Source organism: Somniosus microcephalus, chromosome 4 (genome assembly GCF_052327205.1).
Source record: "Somniosus microcephalus isolate GS21.2 chromosome 4, FLI_Smic_1.0, whole genome shotgun sequence".
NCBI classification, from domain to species: domain Eukaryota; kingdom Metazoa; phylum Chordata; class Chondrichthyes; order Squaliformes; family Somniosidae; genus Somniosus; species Somniosus microcephalus.
Window position 1 is genome coordinate 254,508,281 of NC_140990.1, and position 23,617 is coordinate 254,531,897.

The window sequence follows — 23,617 nt, forward strand, 5'->3', positions numbered from 1 at the left end:
TTTTAACCTCGCCGCTCATCAAGGCCTCAGTGATGGCCCCTACAGTTATCTCCAGCACCATCTCCTCCAGCACAGTGAGGTTCTGAAGACGTGCTTCCCCGTCGCCTGTCTGCTGCTGCTCATGTCTGTTATGCGCCACCTTGGCCTGCAAGAGAAAGGGAAGTGTGTCAGTGAGTGTGGTGCAATGTGTTTTTGCGTGATGTGCCTGTCATGGTTAAATAGCTGGCAATGTGTGCAAGTTGTGAGATGTGTGTGTGAGGCTTGCAACAGTGGTAATTGTTTGAGGGTGAGGTGAAGCTTTGATTGTGAGGTATGAGTCGTGATTGTTGGTAGGTGAGTGGTGTGGTGCATTGAGCAGTGTGTGAGGCTAGTGGTGCAGTTGATGGGATATGGTATTTGAAGATGCATCCACTTACCTTGACCACTCGTATGACATCATTAGACTTGATGTGGAAACTTCTTGTGGCACTGGATCCATGTCCTGGGGGCAATACACGTAGCACTGACAGCTTCTGCTATCTCCTCCCACTGCCTTCTGGTGTGCTGCCTGGAAGGACTCCAGCCCCTCTGTGGGTACAGGACCTGTCTTCTTCTGTGCACCCCTAGGACCAAGGCCTCTGGTGCTGCATCTGAGAATCTCCTTGCCCTTTCTCTTCCCTGTTGAGCCATGGCTGCATACAGAGTGGTAATGAGTTGCTTCTGCAATAAAGCACCTCCCCTTTAAGAAGTGCAGAGAGCCTAGGCAACATTTTATTTGTCAGTAGCCCTCCTCTTGAGCGCTAAGCCAACCAACAGCGCGTTTAGCGCTGAGCTCAGCGGTCCAATCGTAAACGAGCAGGCAGCACAAATTTTGCATGCTGCCTGCACCACTTTGAAAAGGCGCGGGCAGATCGTGCTTTCTTTGAGTACCGTCAGTAATGTTTTTAATTGAAGGCCTCAGCCACTCTCAAAAGCCTCGTCTTAGACTTGATGTGGAAAGTTTTCCTCTTATTGCATTTGGGTGCAAAGGATTGCTTGGGCACAATAGAAGAAAATCAGGTAGGGAAAACCGCATGCCTGTAATGGACCCCACCGATTTTCCATCCAATCTCCATTTTACATTCAGAATTTAGAAACCAAACACTTTACATGAGATTTACTTATAAGCTGCAGTGGGTGAATGGAACACTACTTGCTGTTGAATGGAATGCCATATTCCCTTTAATTCTGTATGCCTACATTTTATCAACAATGGTCTAATGCCACACTATCAAACACACTTAAAAAATAATATACGTAAAATCCACTGTGTTTCTTTTATCAAAACACTACTTAATTGCCGAAAGAACTCAATTACATTTGTCAAACACAACTTGCCTTTTAAAAATCCATGCTGGCTGTCCTTAATTAACCATGCCTTTCTAGGTCAGCGTTAATTTTGTCCTGTATTATGGCCACTGGAAGCTTACCAACTACTAGTCTTAGCCTGACTCTTCTATAGTTACTTGATTTATTCCTTTCCTCCTTTTTGAATACTTAACAATCCTCCAGTCATCTGGCACAATTTCCATAGCTAAGAATGGTTAACAGATTTTGGTCAGAGCCTCTGCCATTTTATTTCCTATTTGACTTCTCTTAGCATTGTAGGATGCATGACATGAGTACCCAGTGCCTTTTCTACCTTAAGCTATACCTTTCTTTATGCTAGTTCCTTATCTACAGTTAGAAACATAGAAAAGTAGAAAAATAGGAGCAGGAGTAGGCCATTCGGCCCTTTGAGCCTGCTCTGCCATTCAATATGATCATGGCTGATCCTCTATCTCAATACCATATGCCCCCTCTCTCCCCATACCCCTTGATGCCTATCCTATCTAATTGCTTCAGCTCCTCCTTCTGTACCCTTTCATTGCCACTACAGCACTCTTCTGTGAAAACAGCCAGTTCCTTCATCCTGTATAAGATTTTCCTTTTCATCTCTAACCGGCCCTAACCTTTTACTTTTTATAGGTTTCTAAAATTCTTTACCATTTCCCCTTGTTACCTGCCAGTCTTATTTCAACCCCTCACATAGCCTCTCTCTATATATTTTTTTGCTTTCCTCTGTATTTTCTATATTCTGCTTGGTTGCCTTTTTTGTATTATTTCTATATTTATCATATACCTATTTTTAAAGTCTCATTTGAATTTTAGTTTCTCAACTCATCCAAGTAACTCCAAGTTTAACTGCACCACCTTATCTTTTCTTGTAGGATAAGTCTAGTTTGTCCCTAAACATGTCCTTTTTAAACATTCCCATTGTTTTCAATTCTACTATTCTATTCCCACAATCTAGAGAGCCAGTGGAATTGGAGGACACAGCTCAGAAATTACAGAACGAGCTGGGCAAAATATGTAAGTAGGCAGAACAATGTCCGGTGAACTTTAATGCAGACAAATGTAAAGTACTGCACATTGATATCTTAAAAAATGACCAATCTGACCATCCACCATCCTTCAGTTCTATGTGTCACTGAATCACTCATTTACCTATCTCGAATGAGAAATCCCCCCTCCCCTCCTCACACCTTCCCATGGCAGATACACTGTATACAGCCAAAATCCCTGCTGTGCCATTCTAACAGTTTAGTTGCAAGTGTTTCTAAAATGTACTAATGGACCCCATTGTCTGGGAGTTCATCACTTGGGGGCCAAATTTAACTTAATAGCAAGATCGTAATGTAAATTAACCCAAAATCCCTCCTAAGGCAAATAGGCAATAATCTCAAAATGTGCCTGTTGATAACATCCCTATTGTTATAAAACAGGGTATCCTGCAAGTGACCGTAAACAATGCCATGGGAGATCTGCTAAATCTTCAGTTTTGATTTGCTGCTTTTATATTTTGAGCCGATCAACAAAGTGTGATGGTCAAAATATGTCAGCAGCAATGTGACAGTTAAAGAAAATCCTGATAGAAAATATTAATGGATTTTTTAACAGAAAGTACGCAATGAAGCACACCTATCTATCTATCTTATCTGTCTGTCATTCCATCTGTCTGTCTGTCGGTCTGTATTGTATAAACTCGAAAGTTATAGAGCGTACCTACACGTGTGTTACATCAAAAGAAAGCTTACGATTCCAGAACCGTCATAAGCGTATTTACGTTTCGGCAAGACAAAAATTGCGCCCGCGGTATCCAAAAAACGTTCAACATTCCGCTCATTATCCGCTAATTAGCATCGAGTGACGTCGAGGTCGACCAATCGTACGGTCGAGCGACCCGACGGTTGACCAATCGCTGCGTGGCAGGGGCGGGTTCCTGGCGCGTGCGCGCGGGCCCTCCTAGAGTCGAGTGACGGGACGATTGACCAATCCTACGCTTCAGTGACCTGACGGTCCACCAATCGGTGCGTGTATGGGCGGGCCTTATCGTTCTGAACCGAGGTGAGTCGCCGCCATCTTGATTCCAAACTTTTCATTTCTTTTTCCCGCTTTCTGCGTCTTTAAAAAAAAAAGTTACTTTTAAAAAGTGAATTACTTTCTAAATCTTTTATCTAATCTCATTAATTTTCCTACCATTCCCCGTTTTTGCAGGTAGGCCTCGAAGCCTGGGCGTCTGTTGCCAGCCATGCTGGACCCTAGGCAATTGTTTTGTGGCAAGCTCCTCCCACCCCTCACCCCCCACCGCCCCCCCCCCCCCCCGCTGGGCCCGATTCCGAACCAGCGGCCAGCCATCTTGGTAAAGGCTGGCTGGGCTCACTGCAACCTCCTCGCGCTTCATTCGGGGGGGGGGCTCAGGAGGGGAGGGGGAGCGGAGAGGGTTACCCCGGCAACCAGGCTCGCCAGCCACAATTGGCCGCTCAGGCCCAGGCCCGGAGATCGGGAGGCGGAGAGGGGAGGAGGGTTACCAAGGCAACCGGGCCCGGCCAGCCGCAATTGGCCATCTCAGGCCCAGGCCCGGAGATCGGGAGGCGGAGAGGGGAGGAGGGTTACCAAGGCAACCGGGCCCGGCCAGCCGCAATCGGCCGTCTCAGGCCCGGTCTCGGGAGGGCGGGGCTCGGGCTCACCGGGGCGCTGCGCTCGGCATGTTAGTGCGTGGGGCAGCACGGAGCTCAGCAGAGCCATCGCCGGCAGTGGGGAGAGGGTCTGCTGGCTCCCCCACTCCCTTTTTCCCCCCTCCTTCCCCCACCTCCTCCACCCCTCCCCTCTCCCCACCCCTCCCCTCTCCCCCACCCCTCCCCTCTCCCCCTCCCCTCTCCCCCTCCCCTCCCCTCTCCCCCCTCCCCTCCCCTTCCCTCCCTCCCCTCCCCCTACCCCCCTTCCTCCCCCCCTCCCCTTCCCCCCTCCCCTTCCTACCCCCTCCCCTTCCTCCCCCCCTCCTCTCCCCTCCCTGCCCCCCTCCAGCTAGTATGGTGGTGTCTGTCTGTCTGTCTGCGCTTAACTCAAAAGTTATAGACCGTACCTACACATATGTTATATCAAAAGAAAGCTTATGATTAGGGGAGTGTCACAGGCATATTTACTTTTTGGAAAAACCTTCAAAAAACGGTAAAAATCCACTCATTAGCGTTGAGTAAACTATCCGCTCATTAGCGTTGAGTGACGTGATGGCTGACCAATCCTATGGGGGAAGCGCGCTGCGTCACGGGGGGTGTTTCATGGCGTGAGTGGGCGGGGCCTAATCCTACAGCCTGCCGTTAGTGCGGGAGCGGGAAAAACCGGAGCGGGAGCTCATCAGGGGTCAGCCCGCCGTCGTCAGGGGCCCGGAGCGGGAGCTCATCAGGGGTCAGCCCGCCGTCGTCAGGGGCCCGGAGCGGGAGCTCATCAGGGGTCAGCCCGACCGAAAGCGAGCAGGTGAGCGACGGCGGATCCTTTTTAAAAAAATTTAAACCCACAATCTTGCCTTCTTCCTTCCTTCCTTCGGCTGCCGCGATTCAAACTTCCCGCCGACCTCACAAAATGGCGGCCGCCCTTCTTCACCCGCCGGGCTCTGAGTCCAGCCGCTTCCCCGGAGTGTCTTCCTCTCTTCTCTATCTCCTTCCCTCACTCTCTCCTTCCCTCTCTCTCTCTCTCTCTCTCCTCTCTCTCTCTCCTTCCCTCTCTCTCTCTCCTTCCCTCTCTCTCGCTCCTTCCCTCTCCTCTCTCTCTCTCTCTCTCTCTCCTTCCCTCTCTCTCTCTCCTTCCCTCTCTCTCTCCTTCCCTCTCTCTCTCTGTCTCTCTCTCCTTCCCTCTCTCTCTCTCGCTCCTTCCCCCTCTCTCTCTCCTTCCCTCTCTCTCTCTCCTTCCCTCTCTCTCTCTCTCCTTCCCTCTCTCTCTCTGTCTCTCTCTCCTTCCCTCTCTCTCGCTCCTTCCCCCCTCTCTCTCTCTCTCCCTCCTTCCCTCTCTCTCTCTGTCTCTCTCTCCTTCCCTCTCTCTCTCTCGCTCCTTCCCCCTCTCTCTCTCTCCTTCCCTCTCTCTCTCTGTCTCTCTCTCCTTCCCTCTCTCTCGCTCCTTCCCCCCTCTCTCTCTCTCCTTCCCTCTCTCTTTCCCTCTCTCTCTCTGTCTCTCTCTCCTTCCCTCTCTCTCTCTCTCTCTCTCCTTCCCTCTCCTTCCCTCTCTCTCCTCTCTCTCTCTCTCTCTCCTTCCCCTCTCTCTCCTTCCCTCTCTCTCTCTCCTTCCCCCCCTCTCTCTCCTTCCCCCCTCTCTCTCTCCTTCCCCCCTCTCTCTCTCTCTCTCCTTCCCTCTCTCTCTCTCCTTCCCTCTCTCTCTCTCCTTCCCTCTCTCTCTCTCCTTCCCTCTCTCTCTCTCCTTCCCCCTCTCTCTCTCCTTCCCCCTCTCTCTCTCTCCTTCTCCCTCTCTCTCTCTCCTTCTCCCTCTCTCTCTCTCTCTCCTTCCCCCTCTCTCTCTCCTTCCCCTCTCTCTCTCTCCTTCCCCCTCTCCTTCCCCCCTCTCTCTCCTTCCCTCTCTCTCTCTCCTTCCCCCTCTCTCTCTCCTTCCCCCTCTCTCTCTCCTTCCCTCTCTCTCTCTCCTTCCCTCTCTCTCTCTCTCCTTCTCTCTCTCTCTCCTCTCTCTCGCTCTCTCTCTCTCTCCTTCCCCCTCTCTCTCTCCTTCCCTCTCTCTCTTCCTCTCCTTCCCTCTCTCTTTCCCTCTCTCTCTCTCTCCTTCCCTCTCCCTCTCTCTCCTTCCCTCTCTCCTTCCCTCTCTCTCTCTCTCCTTCCCTCTCTCTCTCTCTCTCTCCTTCCCCCTCTCTCTCTCCTTCCCCCTCTCTCTCTCTCTCCTTCCCCCTCTCTCTCTCTCTCCTTCCCCTCTCTCTCTCCTTCCCCCTCTCTCTCTCTCTCTCTCTCCTTCCCTCTCTCTCTCTCTCCTTCCCTCTCTCTCTCTCTCCTTCCCTCTCTCTCTCTCTCCTTCCCTCTCTCTCTCTCTCTCCTTCCCTCTCTCTCTCTCCTTCCCTCTCTCTCCTTCCCTCTCTCTCGCCTTCCCTCTCTCTCTCCTTCCCTCTCTCTCTCTCTCCTTCCCTCTCTCTCTCTCTCCTTCCCCCTCTCTCTCTCGCTCCTTCCCCCTCTCTCTCTCTCACCTTCCCCCTCTCTCTCTCTCCTTCCCCCTCTCTCTCTCTCCTTCCCCCTCTCCTTCGCCCTCTCTCTCTCTCTCCTTTCCTCTCTCTCTCTCTCCTTCCCCCTTCTCTCTCTCTCCTTCCCCCTCTCTATCTCTCCTTCCCCCTCTCTCACTCTCCTTCCCCCTCTCTCACTCCCCTTCCCCCTCTCTCCTTCCCTCTCTCTCTCCTCCCCCCCCCCTCCCTCCCCCTCTCTCTCTCTCTCTCCTAACCACACTTGGAGTTGCAGAGGTTTCTTCATTTCCCTCGGCAACGCCGGGTACTCCAGCTAGTTTTTAATATATAACTAGATCTCTAGTGACATTGGTCATGGTGAATCAGAGAATTTGCTGGTTTATAACAATATAAAGGTGTTTATGCCATGTAGGGGATAACATTAGGTTCACTAATTTACTACTAAGGCTCGTAGATCTTTTTTAACTTTATACTTAGGTATTTCAAAACCATTCATGAGATATGTGTGTTATTTTTCCTTCCTGTGTGCAGTACTTTACACTTGACTACACTAAATTTCATCAGCCATTATTCTGCCCACATACATATTTTGTCAAACTAATTCTGTAATTTCTTAGCTGCCTCCTTCAATTCCACTCTCTTCCCAGTTTGGTATTATCTGCAAAATTGACTAATTCACTTTGAGTTTATGAATCCCGATCATTGATGTAAATTAGAACCAGTAGTGATCCCAATACTGAGCCCTAGGGCTCCCCATTCAGTAAATCCACCCTGCCATATATTCTGTAACAAGTACTGGTTGTTTTCTACTCTCCAGCCAATTTTTTGTCCATTCCCAAGATTTATCCTCAATCCCCACAGCTTTGAGTTTAACTCATCTCTTTCAGCTGAAATTTTGTCAAATGTCTTTTGGAAATCTAGATACAACCCCATTGTAGGATTTTCCATGGTTCATTTAGGTTATCACTTCCTCAGAGAAGTCAAGGAAGTTTATCAGACAGGATTTTCCCTTTCTGAAGCTGTGTTAACTGCTGTTTGCAACATTATTGTTGTATAGATAATGATTGAATTTACTCCTGATAATTGAATTATTTTTACAGAGAATTGAAGTGATATTAATAGGTTTGTAATTTCATTTGTATGCTTTGTAACCTTTTTTGAATACCTCTTGCCACTGCCCATCTGATTAGTACCTCAGCATTGTGTGGCAAATCTATCCTTGTGTGTTGGTTGATATAATTAAAAAGACCAATAATTAAATGGAACAGTTGTTTCCTTAAATCGCAGCTGTCATTACATTTCTTCACAAAAAATGTAGTGCTTTTATTGTGTTTTTGTTTTCATAGTTCTTGAAGGCAATAATGGACCGAGACTACAAGTTGTCAAGTAAGCTTTGTCAAATGAGTAAGTACAAAAATTACTTTTGGGTATTTGTCATGTTTTAAAATTTTGATTATTTTCTGCTTCATGGAAAGAATTGCAAGTTTAAATTATTTTTAAGCGTTTTAAAACAAAATAAATTCACATCAATTTAAAAAGAAAGCCCACATGATGCATGAATTGAAATTGTGTACTGGGAGATTTTGTGGAATCCACAACTGATGCAGTGAGGGCCAATTTTCTTTTCTCATGCCAATTAGCCAGGATAGCCTGCATTCATCTTGAAAATAGCAGGCAATGTTCTCTTTAAACTCATACCCCAAATGGGGAGGATAGGTAACCTGTTTTATTTGAGGCAGTCAGTCAGCCAGCTAGATGTGGGGAGGAAGCTTGGCTTGGCGAGGAGAAACTCGCTCATCTCAAACTCGGAGCTGATCAGGATCAGATTACTGACTAGGCAAAAATAAGTCAGCTAATAGGGTTAGTATGGTGTATTTTTATTCGTTTTATTGTTCTCAAAGAGGGCTCTGTGGTTAGTAAAATCAAGGTGAGATTTGAATACTACTGTTACTCTGTACGTTCTCTTGCTGTTTGTGAAAGGTAGATGTAAAATTAGTGAGCCATTACTAGGCATGTACCAAATAATATTTCAGAATACTTTAACACCTATGAAGATACTGTACGATCATGGTTATATTTTGAGTTTCTCGAAGAAGTAAATATAAATTTTCTGCAATCGGGTTTCCATCCCTGCTCTGGTGACAGCACTGCTGGGAAGTGACCCATGTATCCCTGAGCAGCTCTATGGGAAACAACAGGGCTGTTACTTTGCATGAACTGGAGAGCAATTTAACAGTGTAAACATTTCCCAGTCAGTGTCATGGTTTCCCAGCTCCAGTACAATACTTGGATCAATCCAAAATCACCAGCACCATTGTTTCCTATTGAGCAGCCCTGATATACTTGTGGTGGTGACACCAGAATGGACTAACAAGGAGGATGTCTTAACTTGAAGGCAGGGAAAATTGACCTTTTTTGCAAAATATTAAAATTATTGTAAAATTGTCGTATTCTTTAAAATGGGCAAGTATTCTGAATAAATATACTCCTCGTAATGAGTGATTCCGTGGTTAGGCACCTGCGATTTCTCCCAGCAAGTGCCGTTCTGTGCTGAGAGCACCTGGCCACTGAATCACTCCTTAATGGTTGTTAAGTGAACAGAGGTCATTCAGTTTAATTGTTTGGTTAGGAAACTTTGCAAATTGGAGCATGTTTGTCAGTTTCAGGTTGCAGCTCAGAAGCACCCAGTATTTTAAGGATTTTTTTTTTCTGTAACAGCATGTGATGTCTGCATGCTGTAGATATACCATTTTTAATACATGGATAGCAACAACAACAACTTGCATTTACATAGAGCTGGATTTTTCCAACCTCGGCGGGTCCGCGGCAGGCGCCGTCGGTGGAGTGTGAGGACCTCGCATCTGTCTCAATCCCGGCCTCCCAACAAGATATTCCAATGATGGGCCTTGTTAAGCCCGCCCTGCGAGGTTCCCGGCCAATTAATAGGAAGCGGGTCTGATGACGTCATTTGATGATGTGTCATCAGCCGGTTTCCTTAAAGGGACCATGTCCAAATTGATCTTGACAGTTCTGCTGTCAGTGTTCTGCAGCATTAAGGTGCTGCAAACACTGAAAAGCACTGCACAAAGGTACACGGCTGCACCCAGGCTCTCCCATTACTTCCTCCATCTACTTATGGAGGGAGTCACAACATGCAGGGAGATTCTCTTCCCTTCCAATGGGTGGAAGACACCTCCCCAGGACATCAACACAGCCTGGTTGCACATTACACAGGAGGACACAAGCAGGGATGTCATCAGGAGGACCAGGCTGCAGTGGCGCAAACCTTTCAATGATCTCAGTAGATCACAAAACATTACTGCCATGCCACACTCAACCTCATCACATCCCCATCACTCTGCCTTCCTTAACCTACTCCTGCTCATCTTTACTCACACCAACGTACCTTGCACTTCCACCCATTCCTCTCTATCTACATTATCACTTCCCCATCTCACTAGCCACCCCTCACACTCACCCTCATCCTACTGCAAGCATACCAACAACACACAAGGGTAGGCACTTGGGTGGTTTAGCCAATGTTCATGTGAAGTTTCTGGTAATGTGCTGTCAAACATTGAAATCTTTATTTTCAACACTTTGCATTCTTGGACAGATTTGTGTGCACCTTAGTGAGTTGCAGTGTATGGTCAAACATAACGTCCCCCCCCCCCCCAAATGGTGATGAGTGTGGACATTGTAGGGATGCTTTATGGTGCTGGTATGGAGTGGTGCCAACCTGGTAAATCATGTGGTAGCCAGGGTGTTCAGTGTTAAGTGAAGCTAATCTGAACATGGTGAGGCCATCGCTGGCGTCCTGGGCAGCAATTTCACGGGTGATGATGCCCTGTGTCCAGTGTAGCATCAGTTGATTGCGGAGAAGGTTGGTGTGGATGTTGGTGCTGCTGGTGTGCCCGGTGATGCTGGTGTTGGGGCTGATCGTGTTGGGATTCTGAGGACCAAGGTGAGATCTTTTCAAGAGTACCAATGCTGATGGAATAGTTGGCAGGTTGAGATGACAGAAGTAATTTGTCAATGTTGAGATAGGTTGTTCCAAGGAGGTGACAGTGGATAGAGAGATTACTCCAAACACTTCAAATGTACATAAAGCTCAAAAGTGGGTTCTAAATACTGAAGGCTGAAGCTTCTGAGATTAGAAACTGTCCAGCTGTAAAATGGCAGGTTTTAAAGTACTTTTGCAGCTGTCACCTAATGAAAGAAATGGAGAGTTGTTCAGAACCCGACATACTTACCTGGCGAGATCCCCGAGCGACGGGAACCTCGTGGAAGACTTGGCAAAATGCTTTGGAACTGGGAAAATGGGGATTTAATTACTTTAAACACCCTAACAAGCACAGTTGAATGACCCGCCACTTAGTGCCGTGTCTGCAAAGCGCAGGCAGAAACGGCACCTGGGAAACTGACAAGGAGGCGGGTTCAGAGCAGGATACCAGCCCACTGTCAATCTTTTTGATTTTAACAGCAGACCCGTCTCCAAACCCGCCCTCTGAACGCCAGCAAAATTTAGCCCATAGCATCTTTAACGTAGAAAAACATCCTGAAGTGCTGCATAGAGGCATAATCAGACAAAAATGGACAACAAGTCAAAGGAGATATTAGGAGGTGTGACCAAAAGCTTGTCCAAAGGAGATATGTTTCAAGGAGGGCCTTGAAGGAGGAGAGGGAGGTAGAGAGGTGAAGAAGTTTAACATGGGAATTCCAGAGCATGGGGCCTAGACGGCTGTAGACCTGGAGGAGTTTACAGAGATATGCAGGGGTGATGCCAGGAAGGAATTTAAACACAAGGATGAGAATTTTAAATTAAAGGTGTTGGTGACCAGGATCCAATGTAGGTTAGCAAGGACAGGTGTAACGGAGGAGCGAGACGTGGTGGACGACAGGATATGGGCAGCATATACTTGGGTGAACTGAAGTTAACAGAGGGTGGAGGACGGGAGACCGGCCAAGAGAACATTGTTGAGTCTGTAAGTGACAAAAGCTTTGATAAGGATTTCGGCAGCAGATAGGCGGGAAATGTTATGGAGGCGGAAGTAGGCGGAGTATATTGGGTCAGGAGCTCAGGTCAGGGTCGAATAGGATGCTATGATTGCAAACAATCTGATTAAACCTGAGACAGTGGCTGGAGAGGTAAGTGGAATGGGTGGTAAGGGTACAGAGTTTATGCCAGGGACACAAGTTTGGTCATCCCATTATTTAACTGCAGGAAATTGTAGCTCATCCAAGACGGGATGTCGGGCATGCTATCTAACAACACAGAGGTGATGGACATGTAGAGACGGGTTTCATCAGTGTACATGTAGAAGCTGACTTTATCACAGTCACATCTTTCAAGGCCCTAACACCTCAAGTCATTTCTAGAACAACCTACTTGTGTGATACACAGTCACTTACTGAATTCCAGGTTGGCATGCAAGTTGTGTCGTCTGTCACTGTGCATGTGATCATTTAATTTCCAACCTCTCAAGACGATTTTTCTGCTGGGACAACCATATGCAATCTTAGGGCTCAATCCAAACCTGGACAGTGATCTCCCTCATCAAGTCTCCTGTGACATGCACAAGAAGGTCCAGTGGGTTCTGAGGCCCAACTACCTTAGTAATGGTAGGTTTGTGCCACCTACCTCAAGTACAAACAGACATCCTTCTGAGAAATTCTCTGGAAATCCTCCATATCTTCCAGTTCCCAGAGAAATTCTAAAGGAATGCCAATTGTACCAGAGTGGTTGTTGCACTTGACCGCGAAATACCCTTGACTGGCAGGTGGCTTCCAAGATAGATAAGGTGATACGATTTTAGTGCTTCTTGCAGGTGAGCAAAAAAATCGGGCCAGGCCTGTCCCTCTTCCCGCACCATTCATGGGTACATACATGCTGGAATAGAAAATCAGGGCTCTCATGTAATTTTTATTATGGTAGGTTAGTGTGCCATTCTTTCATTTCTAGAGCTCAGACTGATAGTAAAATTCTCGCTCTCTGCTGGCTATAATAGTTCCTTATTAAATAAGTTTTAATGGTCTCAACCCTGTTAATAGTGGACATAAGTTCACTGTACAAAGCTGCCTAGTTTGGATCTAAATTAGGAATCTCACTAAGAGGTTGTAAAGATGGTTTACATGAAAAATAGAAAAATTCACATTGATGCAAGTTAGTCCTGGCTGCTGAATTAATTCTACAGAGAAACAGGGGGAGGAGGATGTTCCTCCGTGTTCCTGCCCAATCAGGTTCAGCCTGGTGAGACCAGATGTACCAAAAAACTAACTGGCAATAATCCTGGGATAATTGCTATGATCGCAGGCCCATATATTTTCAGGACCAATTGCTCAAATCCTAACCTTGAACTTCTTCTACATTGAATCTGAGTCAAAGGAATACTTAAGGTGATAGGCTGCTGTGTACACATAGAAGCCTCTTAGGATTAAGGTGACCCTTGCCAGCTTCCCACTTCTACTACTATATGGGCAGTCTGGCCGTGCGCGTTTTCTGCCATATGTGGAGGCACTAGAGAGGGCTAATGGGAATGTCTGGATGTGTCATCTGTGCCTATTTCAGCTACTGGACATTGGCTCACCATGGCCTCTGATCAAAAAATATAGCAGATCTAATGGCATCACTGAGATCAGTTAAGCCTTCTCTCTAAGTTCTCTGTAACAGATCCCCAATTATGTAGAGCTCAGAAGAGATAACCTCAGGTCTCTATGGCAGCAGTATAAGCATCTGTGGGAGAAGCACCTATTACTCTTAGGGCTCCTGGCAATGGCGACTCTGCTGCATATTATTGTAGTTGCCACATACTCCATGGTGGACTGCAGTTTTGCAGAGTCATCACACCACTTATGTGATTAGTGGACTCTTTCACCAAGCTGGCACCTGCAGCACAGTGTTTGGCATGGTCCCCAATGCCTGTACCGATGCTTGATGTTCTTTTAAAAGCCAGTCCAGTGAAGGCTTATCAACTGAGGCAGCATTCAAGTTGGCCCTCTGGATTGCAGCTTCCTTCCCGTCCTGTCCCACTACCACCTGCTCCTGCTCATTCATGCTATGTGTCTCACCCACTACATGTCCCTCTAACTGGTTTTCAAAATTCCTCTAGAATAGATGTAACTGATCTGATGGTTGGGAGGGAGATAGTAAGTGACAGTATATGTGTGTGTGTGAACTGCTGGCATGACCATTTGTAGTGGGGCCTGCTGTGTCTTCTTGTGGCACATGTAGAGAAAGAGAAGAGGAAGACAGTTTGCTTTGGTGTCCTTATGAGCAGAATTCACATATAGCTTTCAGAAGCAGTGACATGGGTAATACCTTCAATATGTACATTGATAGTATTTAGTGACTGAGAGAATAGGATGAGGAGGGAATAGGATGAGGAGGGTGAGTGGCAACTGTTGGTAATGAATCCTGGACTGGTAGTTGGTCTCCTACTTCCCCATCTCAAGTACCCTCTTTGGCCTCCCCAGGATTCTGAGTGGTTCTTCCTGATACATTGGACATAGGAACAGGAGTAGGCCATTTAGCCTCTAGAGCCTGTTCCGCCATTCAATGAGATCATGGCTGATCTGTGATCTAACTCCATATACCTGCCTTTGCCCCATATCTCTTAATACCTCTGGTTAACAAAAATCTATCAATCTCAGGTTTAAAATTAACAATTGACCTAGCATCAATTGCCGTTTGTGGAAGGGAGTTCCAAACTTCTACCACCCTTTGCGTGTAGAAGTGTTTCCTAACTTCACTCCTGAAAGGCCTGGCTCTAATTTTTAGACTGCCCCCTAGCCCTAGATTCCCCAACCAGTGGAAATAGTTTCTCTCTACCTACGCTATCAGTTCCCCTTAATAGCTTGAAAACTTTGATCAAATCGCCCCTTAATCTTGTAAATTCCAGCTAATACAACCCTACTTTGTGTAATCTCGCCTCGTAATTTAACCCTTGGAGTCCAGGTATCATTCTGGTAAACCTACACTGCACTCCCTCCAAGGCTAATATATCCCTCCTGAAGTGTAGTGCCCAGAACTGAACACAGTACTCCAGGTGTGGGTCTAACCAGAGCTTTTTATAGCTGTAGTATAATTTCTACCTCTTGTATTCCAGTCCTCCAGATATAAAGCCCAGCTTTTTTGATTATTTTCTGTACCTGTCCATGACATTTTAATGATCTATGCACATGTACCCTTAAATCTCTTTGGACCTCCACTGCTTCTGGCTTTTCACCATTTAGAAAGTACTCTGTTCGATCCAAAGTGGATGACTTCACATTCGCCTACATTAAAATCCATTTGCCACAGTTTTGTCCATTCGCTTAATCTATTAGTATCGCTTTGTAATTTTATGCTACCATCCACACTGCTTACAATGCTGCCTATCTTTGTGTCATTGGCAAACTCGGATATGTGGCTCTCTCTCCCATCATCTAAGTCGTTAATAAATACGGTGAATAGTTGAGGCCCCGACACAGGACCTTGTAGGACATCACTAGTCATATCCTGCCAATTAGAGTACCTGCCCATTATCCCAACTCTCTGTCTCCTGTTGCTCAGCCTCTAATTTCTTAACCAGGTCAATAATTTGCCTTAAATTCCATGAGCTTCAACTTTAGCTAACAGTCTCTTATGAAGGACTTTATCAAATGCCTTCTGGAAGTCCATATAAATAACATCCATAGACTGTCCCCTGCCTGCTACTTTAGTCACCGCTTCAAAAAATTCAATCAAGTTCTTCAGGCATGACCTACCCTTTACAAATCCATGCTGGCTCTCTCTGATGAGCTGAAAATGTTCAAAGTGTTCAGTCACTCTATCCTTAATTATAGACTCTAATAATTTCCCGACAACAGATGTTAGGCTAACTGGTCTATAATTCCCTGGTTTCCCTCTCTCACCATTCTTAAATAACAGAGTTACATGTGCAATTTTCCAATCTAAAGGAACGGATCCCAAATTGAGAGAACTTTGGAAGATTATAGTTAGGGCATCTGCAATGTTCTTATCTACTTCCTTTAAAACTCTGGGATGGAAACCATCTGGTTCTGAGGATTTGTCACTCTTTAGTGCCATTATTTTCTTCATTACTGTTATTTTGCTTACATTAATTTTAGTGAGTCCCCGTCCCTGTTTCAATATTAGTTTCCTTGGGATGTCTGGCATGCTGCACTGTAAATACTGACGCACATTAATTATTCAACATGTCTGCCATTTCCTTATTTTCATTGACAATAGCACCGTTATCAATTTTCAAGGGGCCCACATTGCTCCTGACCACCCTCTTTTTCCTAATATAATTGTAAAAAAAAGTGTTGATTTTAATATCCCTTGTAAGTTTCTTTTCATACTCCCTTTTTGTAGCTTTAAATATCTGTTTTGTCACCTTTTGTTGTTCTTTGTATCTCTCCCAGTTGCCAGGATCTATGCTAGTTTTTGCATTTTTGTATGCTTTTTCTTTTATTTTTATGTTGTCTCTTACCTCTTTAGTCATCCATGGACACACTTTTTTGGCAAGTAGAGCTCTTGCCCCTTAGTGGTATAAACTGGTCCTGTATCACATCAAATTCATTTTGAACACACCCCTCTTCTGTCATTTTACCCATTAACAAATTTGCCTAGTGTACTGTGGACAGTCTCTGTCTCATTGCATTGAAGTCAGCCTTGCCTAAATCTAGATCCTTAGTAGCTGTTTTGTGTTTCTTCCTTTCAAACACTACATTGAACTCTATGATCACTATTAGATAAATGTTCATGCACCATTAACTAAATCTGGCTCAGTACTCATTACTAAATCTAATATGGCCTGCTCACTTGTTGGTTCTAGGACATTGTTGCAGAAAACTATCCTGAACACACTCAAAAAATTCACTACCTTTCTGACATGAGCTAGTCTGCTTATCTCAATCTATATGAAAGTTAAAATCCCCTATTAAAACCACTCTGCCTTTACTATATGCTTGTCTAATCTCTGCATTTATACATTCTACCACTTCACAGCTGCTACCAGAGGGCCTATACACAACTCCCACTACAGGCTTAAATACGTTTCTATTTCTTGATTCTACCCATAAAGTCTCCACTGCCTGCTTATCTCACATTATATCCATTCATCATTGAAGTGATTTCATCCTTAACCACTAAGGCTACTCCTGCCCCTCTGCCATTTTCCCTACAGAGTTAGTGGTCTGAGATTGGGAGGGTTCTTCTCCTGTACAGGAAACTTTCGATTTACCGGCACCTAAATAACCGGAAATCTCGGTTAACCGGCAAAATTCAGGAGTAGGTTCAGGTAAGTTTTACTTCATATTCTACTTGCCTTCCTCCATCTGTTGCTGTGCAAGGGTGTGGCTGCAGCTATTGCTAAGCTACAGAGATGCTTGCAACTTGTGGCCATTGTTCTGCACTTGTTGCTAAGCAACAGGGTTTGTTGCTTTATACGGAGCTGTCAGCTCTCCGTATCTTTTACTATAGCTTTCAGTTATCCGGAATTTTTGATCAACCGGCACCACGTCGGTCCTGTCGGTGCCAGATTTTTAAAAAAGTTTCCTGTATATGGTTTCTTATGGTTACTATTGGGCTGTCTTTTCCTGCAAATGGGGCAAAAGAAGTGAGAAGTTCCAAATGTTGAAATGACATGCAGTAATACTAAAGTGGCAGCATGAAACCCATAATAGGTCCAGAAGTTTCCTTCCTTGTCCTGATCCAGGCAGTTGGCTGGTATGCCAGATGAAAGCAGCAGTATTTAATCCACCAACTAGTGTAAATCTTGCCCACTGGGCAGTCCTAGCCTGGCTTATGGCCTAGACCCCTAAAGATAGAAAAAGGTTTGGGGATTTCTATGACCCTCTTACAAAGGAAACCGATGGGCATTATTAAAGTATCTTTGCATGGGGGCCTTGCAATCCCTTCTGGGCACACTACGCAGGAATTTCTGGCTATCTCGGTCAAATGGGCTCCCAAGTTGCACTCCCAGGGCAATATTTAACCGAGGTGAGCTTCTCCTGACCCCACATACTTTTTCACAGTCAAAGGCAGGTGTTACCCATGCTTAAGCCAGAATGTCAGGCCTGTGGATTTTTTGGGCCAGAATATAAATTCTGTGGGTGAGAATGCTAGCATTGCTTTAACAAGTGAACTTTTTATGATCAGTGTCTACATCTCTCATGAGACCCTGACATCAGAACTGAAAAATGGAATATTACAAACTAGGTTTTTCCAAAGAAGAATGGGATTTGTGAAACAGTGCAATTTTGCAAATGGTTCAGTTCTGCTTTTAGCTACTACATACCAGTACAGAATATGACCAAAACAGGTCTATATAGCCTAGAAATTGGATTGGGCAGCACTCGGTTATCAGACGAAAAATGGGCGCTGAAGTGTCTAATGTGGCATGTGTGCTTATTCCATGCCGGGTATGTGCTGCACCGCATATTGTTTAGGGCGCCCTGCGTTTGTCCAGGACATCCACCTTTTAAAAAATAAAAAAAATAAAAAATTCTCGGGATATGAGCATCAAAATCAAATCAAATTCAATCAACTTTTATTGTCATTGTTAGTGCACAAGTGCAGTACAACGAAATGTAGGCTTGCGGCTCCTGAGAGTGTACATTTAGATTAAGACATTTAAACATTCAACATACATTTGGCTTGTAATACATTACATAAACATAACCATAATAAAGTGCATAACCACTATCAAGGCCAGCATTTATTGCCCATCCCTAGTTGCTCTTAAGAAGATGGTGGTGGGCTGTCTTCTTAAATCACTGCCGTCGATGTGGTGAAAGTACTCTCATAAAGCTGTTGGTAGGGAATTCCAGGACTTTGACCCAGCAACAATGAAGGAATGGCAATATATAGCCAAGTCGGGATGGTGTGTAACTTGGAGGGGACCTTAGATATGAGGTGTTCCCATGCACCTGCTGCTCCTTTCCTTCTAGGTGGTGGAGATCGTGGGTTTGGGAGGTGCTGTTGAAGAGGCCTTGGCAAGTTGCTGCAGTGCATCCTGTGGATAGTACACACTGCAGCCACGGTGCACTGGTGATGGAGAGAGTGGATATTTAAGGCGATGGATGGGCTGCTGATCAAGGGAACTGCTTTGCCCTGGATAGTATTGAGCTTCTTGACGGCACCCATCCAGGCAAGTAGAGAGTATTCCGTTTCACTCCTGACTTGTAACTTGTAGGTGGTGGAGAGGCTTTGAGGAGTCAGGAGGTGAGCCACTCGCCACAGAATACCCAGCTTCTGACCAGCTCTAGTAGCCTGGGCATTTATGTGGCTGGTCCAGTTGAGTTTCTGGTTAGTGGCAACTCCCGGGATGTTGGTGGTGGGGGATTCAATGATGGTAATGCCGTTGAATGTCAAGGGGCAGTGGTTAGACTCTGTCTTGTTGCAGATGGTCATTATCAGCCACTTGTGTGGCATGAATGTTACTTGCCACTTATCAGTCCAAGGCCGGATGTTCTCCACATCTTGATCCACGCGGGCATGGCCTGCTTCATTATCTCAAGTATTGTGAATGGAGCTGAACACTGTTCAATCATCAGTGAACAGCCCCACTTCTGACCTTATGATGGATGGAAGGTCATTGATGAAGCAGTTAAAGATAGTTGGACCTAGGACCCTGCCCTGTGGAACTCCTGCAGTGATGTACTGGGGCTGAGATGATTGGCCTCAAACAACCACAACCATCTTCCGTTGTGCTAGGTATGACTTCAGCCAGTGGAGAGTTTTCCCCCTGATTCCCATTGACATCAATTTTACTAATGCTCCTTGGTGCAACACTTGATCAAATGCTGATTTAATGTCAAGGATAGTCACTCTCTCCTCACCTCTGGAATTCAGCTCTTTTCTCCATGTTTCGATCATGGTGGTAATGAGGTCTGAAACCTAATGATCTTGGTGGAATCCAAGCTGAGCATCGGTAAGCAGGTTATTGGTGAGTAAATGCCACTTGTTAGCACAGTTGATGACTCCTTCCATCACTTTGCTGATGATTTAAACATGCGTTGGGCCATGGCCTATGCAAATGCCTATTTAAGGCACCTATCCAATATTGGAGTGCAACTGACCGCAGCATATGCCATGCATGCTGCGGTCAGTTTTCTCAAGCGAACAGTAGTGGTCATTAAAAGGATCGCTGGAGGCTACCACCAAAAAGGGAAGTAAAAATGTTTTGACTTAAACTGAATGTGGAGCCAGATGGAGCAGGAGAAGTTGGGCACAAACCAATTTCTAGGCCAATGTCTCCAATACACTTTAAGTATTGAATATACATTGTAAAAGAAACTTTTTAGTCACTATTGGCTAATCAATTCAGAGTTATGTACGATGGAGGCACAATACTACACATGTTTTGATTTCAATATGTTTTAACTTTGCTCCTAAATTTACTCAAAGCAGTTGAGAGCTGAAAGCCCCACTTAATGGTGCATTGAAGTTTGAAACAGAAATTGTGTTGCATCATTAATATATTTAGTATACAATGATTTTTAGCTGTTGAACATCTTGTTTAAAGTAGTGAGAAGATTAATTACATTTTGTTCTTTCTCTGAATCCTATTTGCAGTTCTCATTTATGAGCCTGAAAACCCAGAGGCCAATCAATTCAAGACACTTTTAGAAGTGAAAATACAGTTAGGTAAGCCAGGCGAAAACTGTTTGACATCTTTTACCTTGTCGGTCTGAATTGAATCTTTTGTGAGAAGCTCTGCAGTGTATGAAAATCAGTATTAAAAAATCATACATTTTGTTTCTTTTGATACGGATTTTTGATCTTTAAAAGCTTTACTTGCCATCTTTAATTGTTTTTTTTGCTTTGTAATAACTGCCTTGAAAGAAAGTAATTTACATTTTTATGAGAAAAATATTACTAGATTAAATTGTTGCATATTTTAATTAGTTTTTCAGAATCTATAATTGGCTATGAATTTTAAAAACTGTTTACAATTCTAAACTAGTACACCATCCTTGTACAGTACTGTATTCTGATTATTTGAATAGATTCTTTAAAAGAAAGCTAATCAAATTTAGAAATAGTACTCCATTTGGCTAAATTAGATGTTTTAGAAAGGGTAAATATTGATAAAAAAGCTGCATGTTATTTCTGGAGGAAAACAGTTAAATTCCTGCAGTAATAGGCCACGATTATAATGCTCAACATAAAAGTATTAGAGCAATATTCTGAAAGTGTTCTGTTCTTATTAAGTGGGATAGGGTCTGAATCAGTTGTTAGATGAGGTAACCTCATGCAATAATAATAGCTTAAGTAATCCCGACAATTAAGAACATGGTACATTCTTTCTAAATATGACCACAATGCTATATCTTTTATAGTTGCCCCACAAGTACATTGTTCTAAATCTGGAATGCAACGTTGTTTAATTCAAACTTAGTTGTGCTATCCAAAGTATTGCCTGATATTATCAACAGTATAACATAAAAAAGGGTTACTTGGTCAAATCAATGGAAAGGTTTAAATTTTAGATGATTAGTGTTAATTTTCGTGATCCTGCGCTCCCAGTACAGTTGCACCCACTGGGGCACTCACAGGGAGTGCATCGTGGATGCACCACCTACAATTTTCCTTCCATTAAAATTAATGGATGGGAAAATCACAGGCTGTGCACTCCCCGCAAGTGCTGCTCTTTGTTCAAGTTGCAGAATTGGCTCTTATCATTATTTAGTAAAATTAATCAGCTGGACATGAACAGATTTGCACTGTGTAGATTGCTCACCTATCTACTACATTCTGAGGGTGACACTAACTAACATTGAAGTCCTGATTTTGTGAGATTAGAAATTGGACGGAGTGTAAAACTGGCAACTGTCCAATCCCATCAGTTCCCGCTGGGCAGGTTAAAATCACCCCCACTGTATCTGTGTGTCTTTTTTTCCCCTCTCTTTATTGCTCTCCCCTTTTCTCTACTTCTCGGTGTCTGTGCCTATCTTCCTTTTCTGTTTCTAGTAGGTGTCAGAATGTTTACATTTTCTAACTATCAACAAATCACAAGTGGTAATCAGTTGTTAATTGGAGGCTTTGTTTCCTTTCAAAATATAACACTTGTGCCTTTTTTAAAGTCCAATTAGGATGAGGAAAGATACTGGGCGGAATTTTCATTACCTGGGCGGGTCGGGTGCGGGCGGTCGGCGTGGCGACTCGGAACCGCGTTCTTTTTATCTTCCCGCTCCTCAGAGTGACTTTACGTTAATGGCGCCTATTAAGGCAGGCCTGCGCATTATCTGGCCCTATTGAATGGTGCGGGTCTGATGATGTCCTGGATGATTCATTTCCAGCGGCGATATTTAAAGCAGCCTTGGTCACATTGCATTTAAAGGTTCATCTAGGAGTGTACATGGAGGACTTATCACCAACTGGTTATTGCTCAGCCTTCATAGAATCATAGAATGGTTACAGCACGGAAGGAGGCCATTCGGCCCATCCCGTCTCCTTGCAAGAGCACCTCAGCTAGTCCTACTCCCCTGCCCTTTCCCCGTAGCCCTGCAAATTTTTTTCTTTCAGGTACTTATCCAACTCCCTTTTGAAAGCCATGATTGAGTCTGCCTCCACCACCCTTTCAGGCAGTGCATTCCAGATCCTAACCATTCGCTGCGTAAAAAAGGTTTTTCTTATGTCGCCTTTGGTTCTTTTGCCAATCACCTTAAATCTGTGTCCTCTGGTTCTCGGCCCTTCTGCCAATGGAAACAGTTTCTCTCTATCTACTCTTTCCAGACCCCTCATGATTTTGAACACCTCTATCAAATCTCCTCTCAATCTTCTCTGCTCTAAGGAGAACAACCCCAGCCTCTCCAGTCTATACATCCCCTCATCTCTGGAATCATTCTCATAAATCTTTTTGACACCCTCTCTAAGGCCTTCACATCCTTCCTAAAGTGCGGTGCCCAGAATTGGGCACAATACTCCAGTTGGGGCCAAACCAATGTTTTATACAGGTTCATCATAATTTCCACGCTTTTGTACTCTATACCTCTATTCATGAAGCCCAGGATCCCATAAACTTTTTTAACTGCTTTCTCAACCAGCCCTGCCACCTTCAACCGTTTGTGCACATATACCCCTAGGTCTCTCTATGTGTACCCCCTTTAGGATTGTACCCTTTAGTTTATATTTCCTCTCCTCATTCTTTCTACCAAAATGTATCATTTCGCACTTTGCTGCATTAAATTTCATCTGCCACGTGTCCGCCCATTCCACCAGCCTGTCTATGTCCTCTTGATGTCTATCACTATACTTCCAAGTTTTGTGTCATCTGCAAAATTTGAAATTGTGCCCTGTACGCCCACATCCAAGTCATTAATATATATCAAGAAAAGCAGTGGTCCTAGTACCGACCCCTGGGGAACACCACTTGTAGAGATGGATTTACAAAGACAGAGGGCTGCACCCAGGTTTTCAGATGAAAGAAGAAAGAAAGAAAGACTTGCATTTATATAGCGCCTTTCATGACCACCGGACGTCTCAAAGCTCTTTACAGCCAATGAAGTACTTTTGAAGTGGAGTCACTGTTGTAATGTAGATGACTCCCTACATATTCTTGTTGGGGGGTGGTCAGAGCACGTAGGGAAGTCCTCTTCCCTGCTGATGGGCGCAAGAGACCTCCCCAGGAGACAAAAAGAGCCTCGATCCAAATTGCAGAGGAGGTGAACAGCAGGGATGTGGTGAGGAGGACCGGAACCGCTTCAATGATTGAATGATATCAGGAAAGGTGAGTGCACAGCCACACTCAACTTCATTCTGCTGTGCCTGTCATCACATCCCCATCACTCTGCCTTCCCAAGTCTACCCTGCACATCATTACTCACACCAACATACCTTGCACATCCACCCATCCCTCTCTCTCTCTCTACATACTCACATCCCCTTCTGACTAACCACCCCTCACACTCACCCTCATCCTAATGCAATCATAACACACAAGGAGGCCATTTGGCATTGGCACTGGCACCCAACTCCCTCATAGTCACCCTCTACAGGTGTAACCCATACAATCCTTACACTCATGCCATCACTCTCTTCTTTCCTTCCTTGCAGGAAAAACAAGTGCACAATAACGGAGAGGGAGAGAACCGGTGTGGCCCTCCATCCTTTGCCTCTGACAG

The 23,617-nt window shown here is 44.9% G+C and overlaps 1 protein-coding gene across 2 annotated transcripts in view; it reads left to right on the forward strand.

Moving 5' to 3' along the window:
* erich2 (glutamate-rich 2) overlaps positions 1-23,617 on the forward strand; it is a 178,685-nt gene that overhangs the window by 144,971 nt on the left and 10,097 nt on the right. For both annotated transcript variants that reach the window (XM_085986245.1, XM_085986246.1), the window contains 2 exons: positions 7,852-7,909; positions 20,067-20,138. In XM_085986245.1, coding sequence (XP_085842371.1) covers positions 7,852-7,909; positions 20,067-20,138 — 130 coding nt within the window. The remainder of the gene's footprint in view (positions 1-7,851; positions 7,910-20,066; positions 20,139-23,617) is intronic.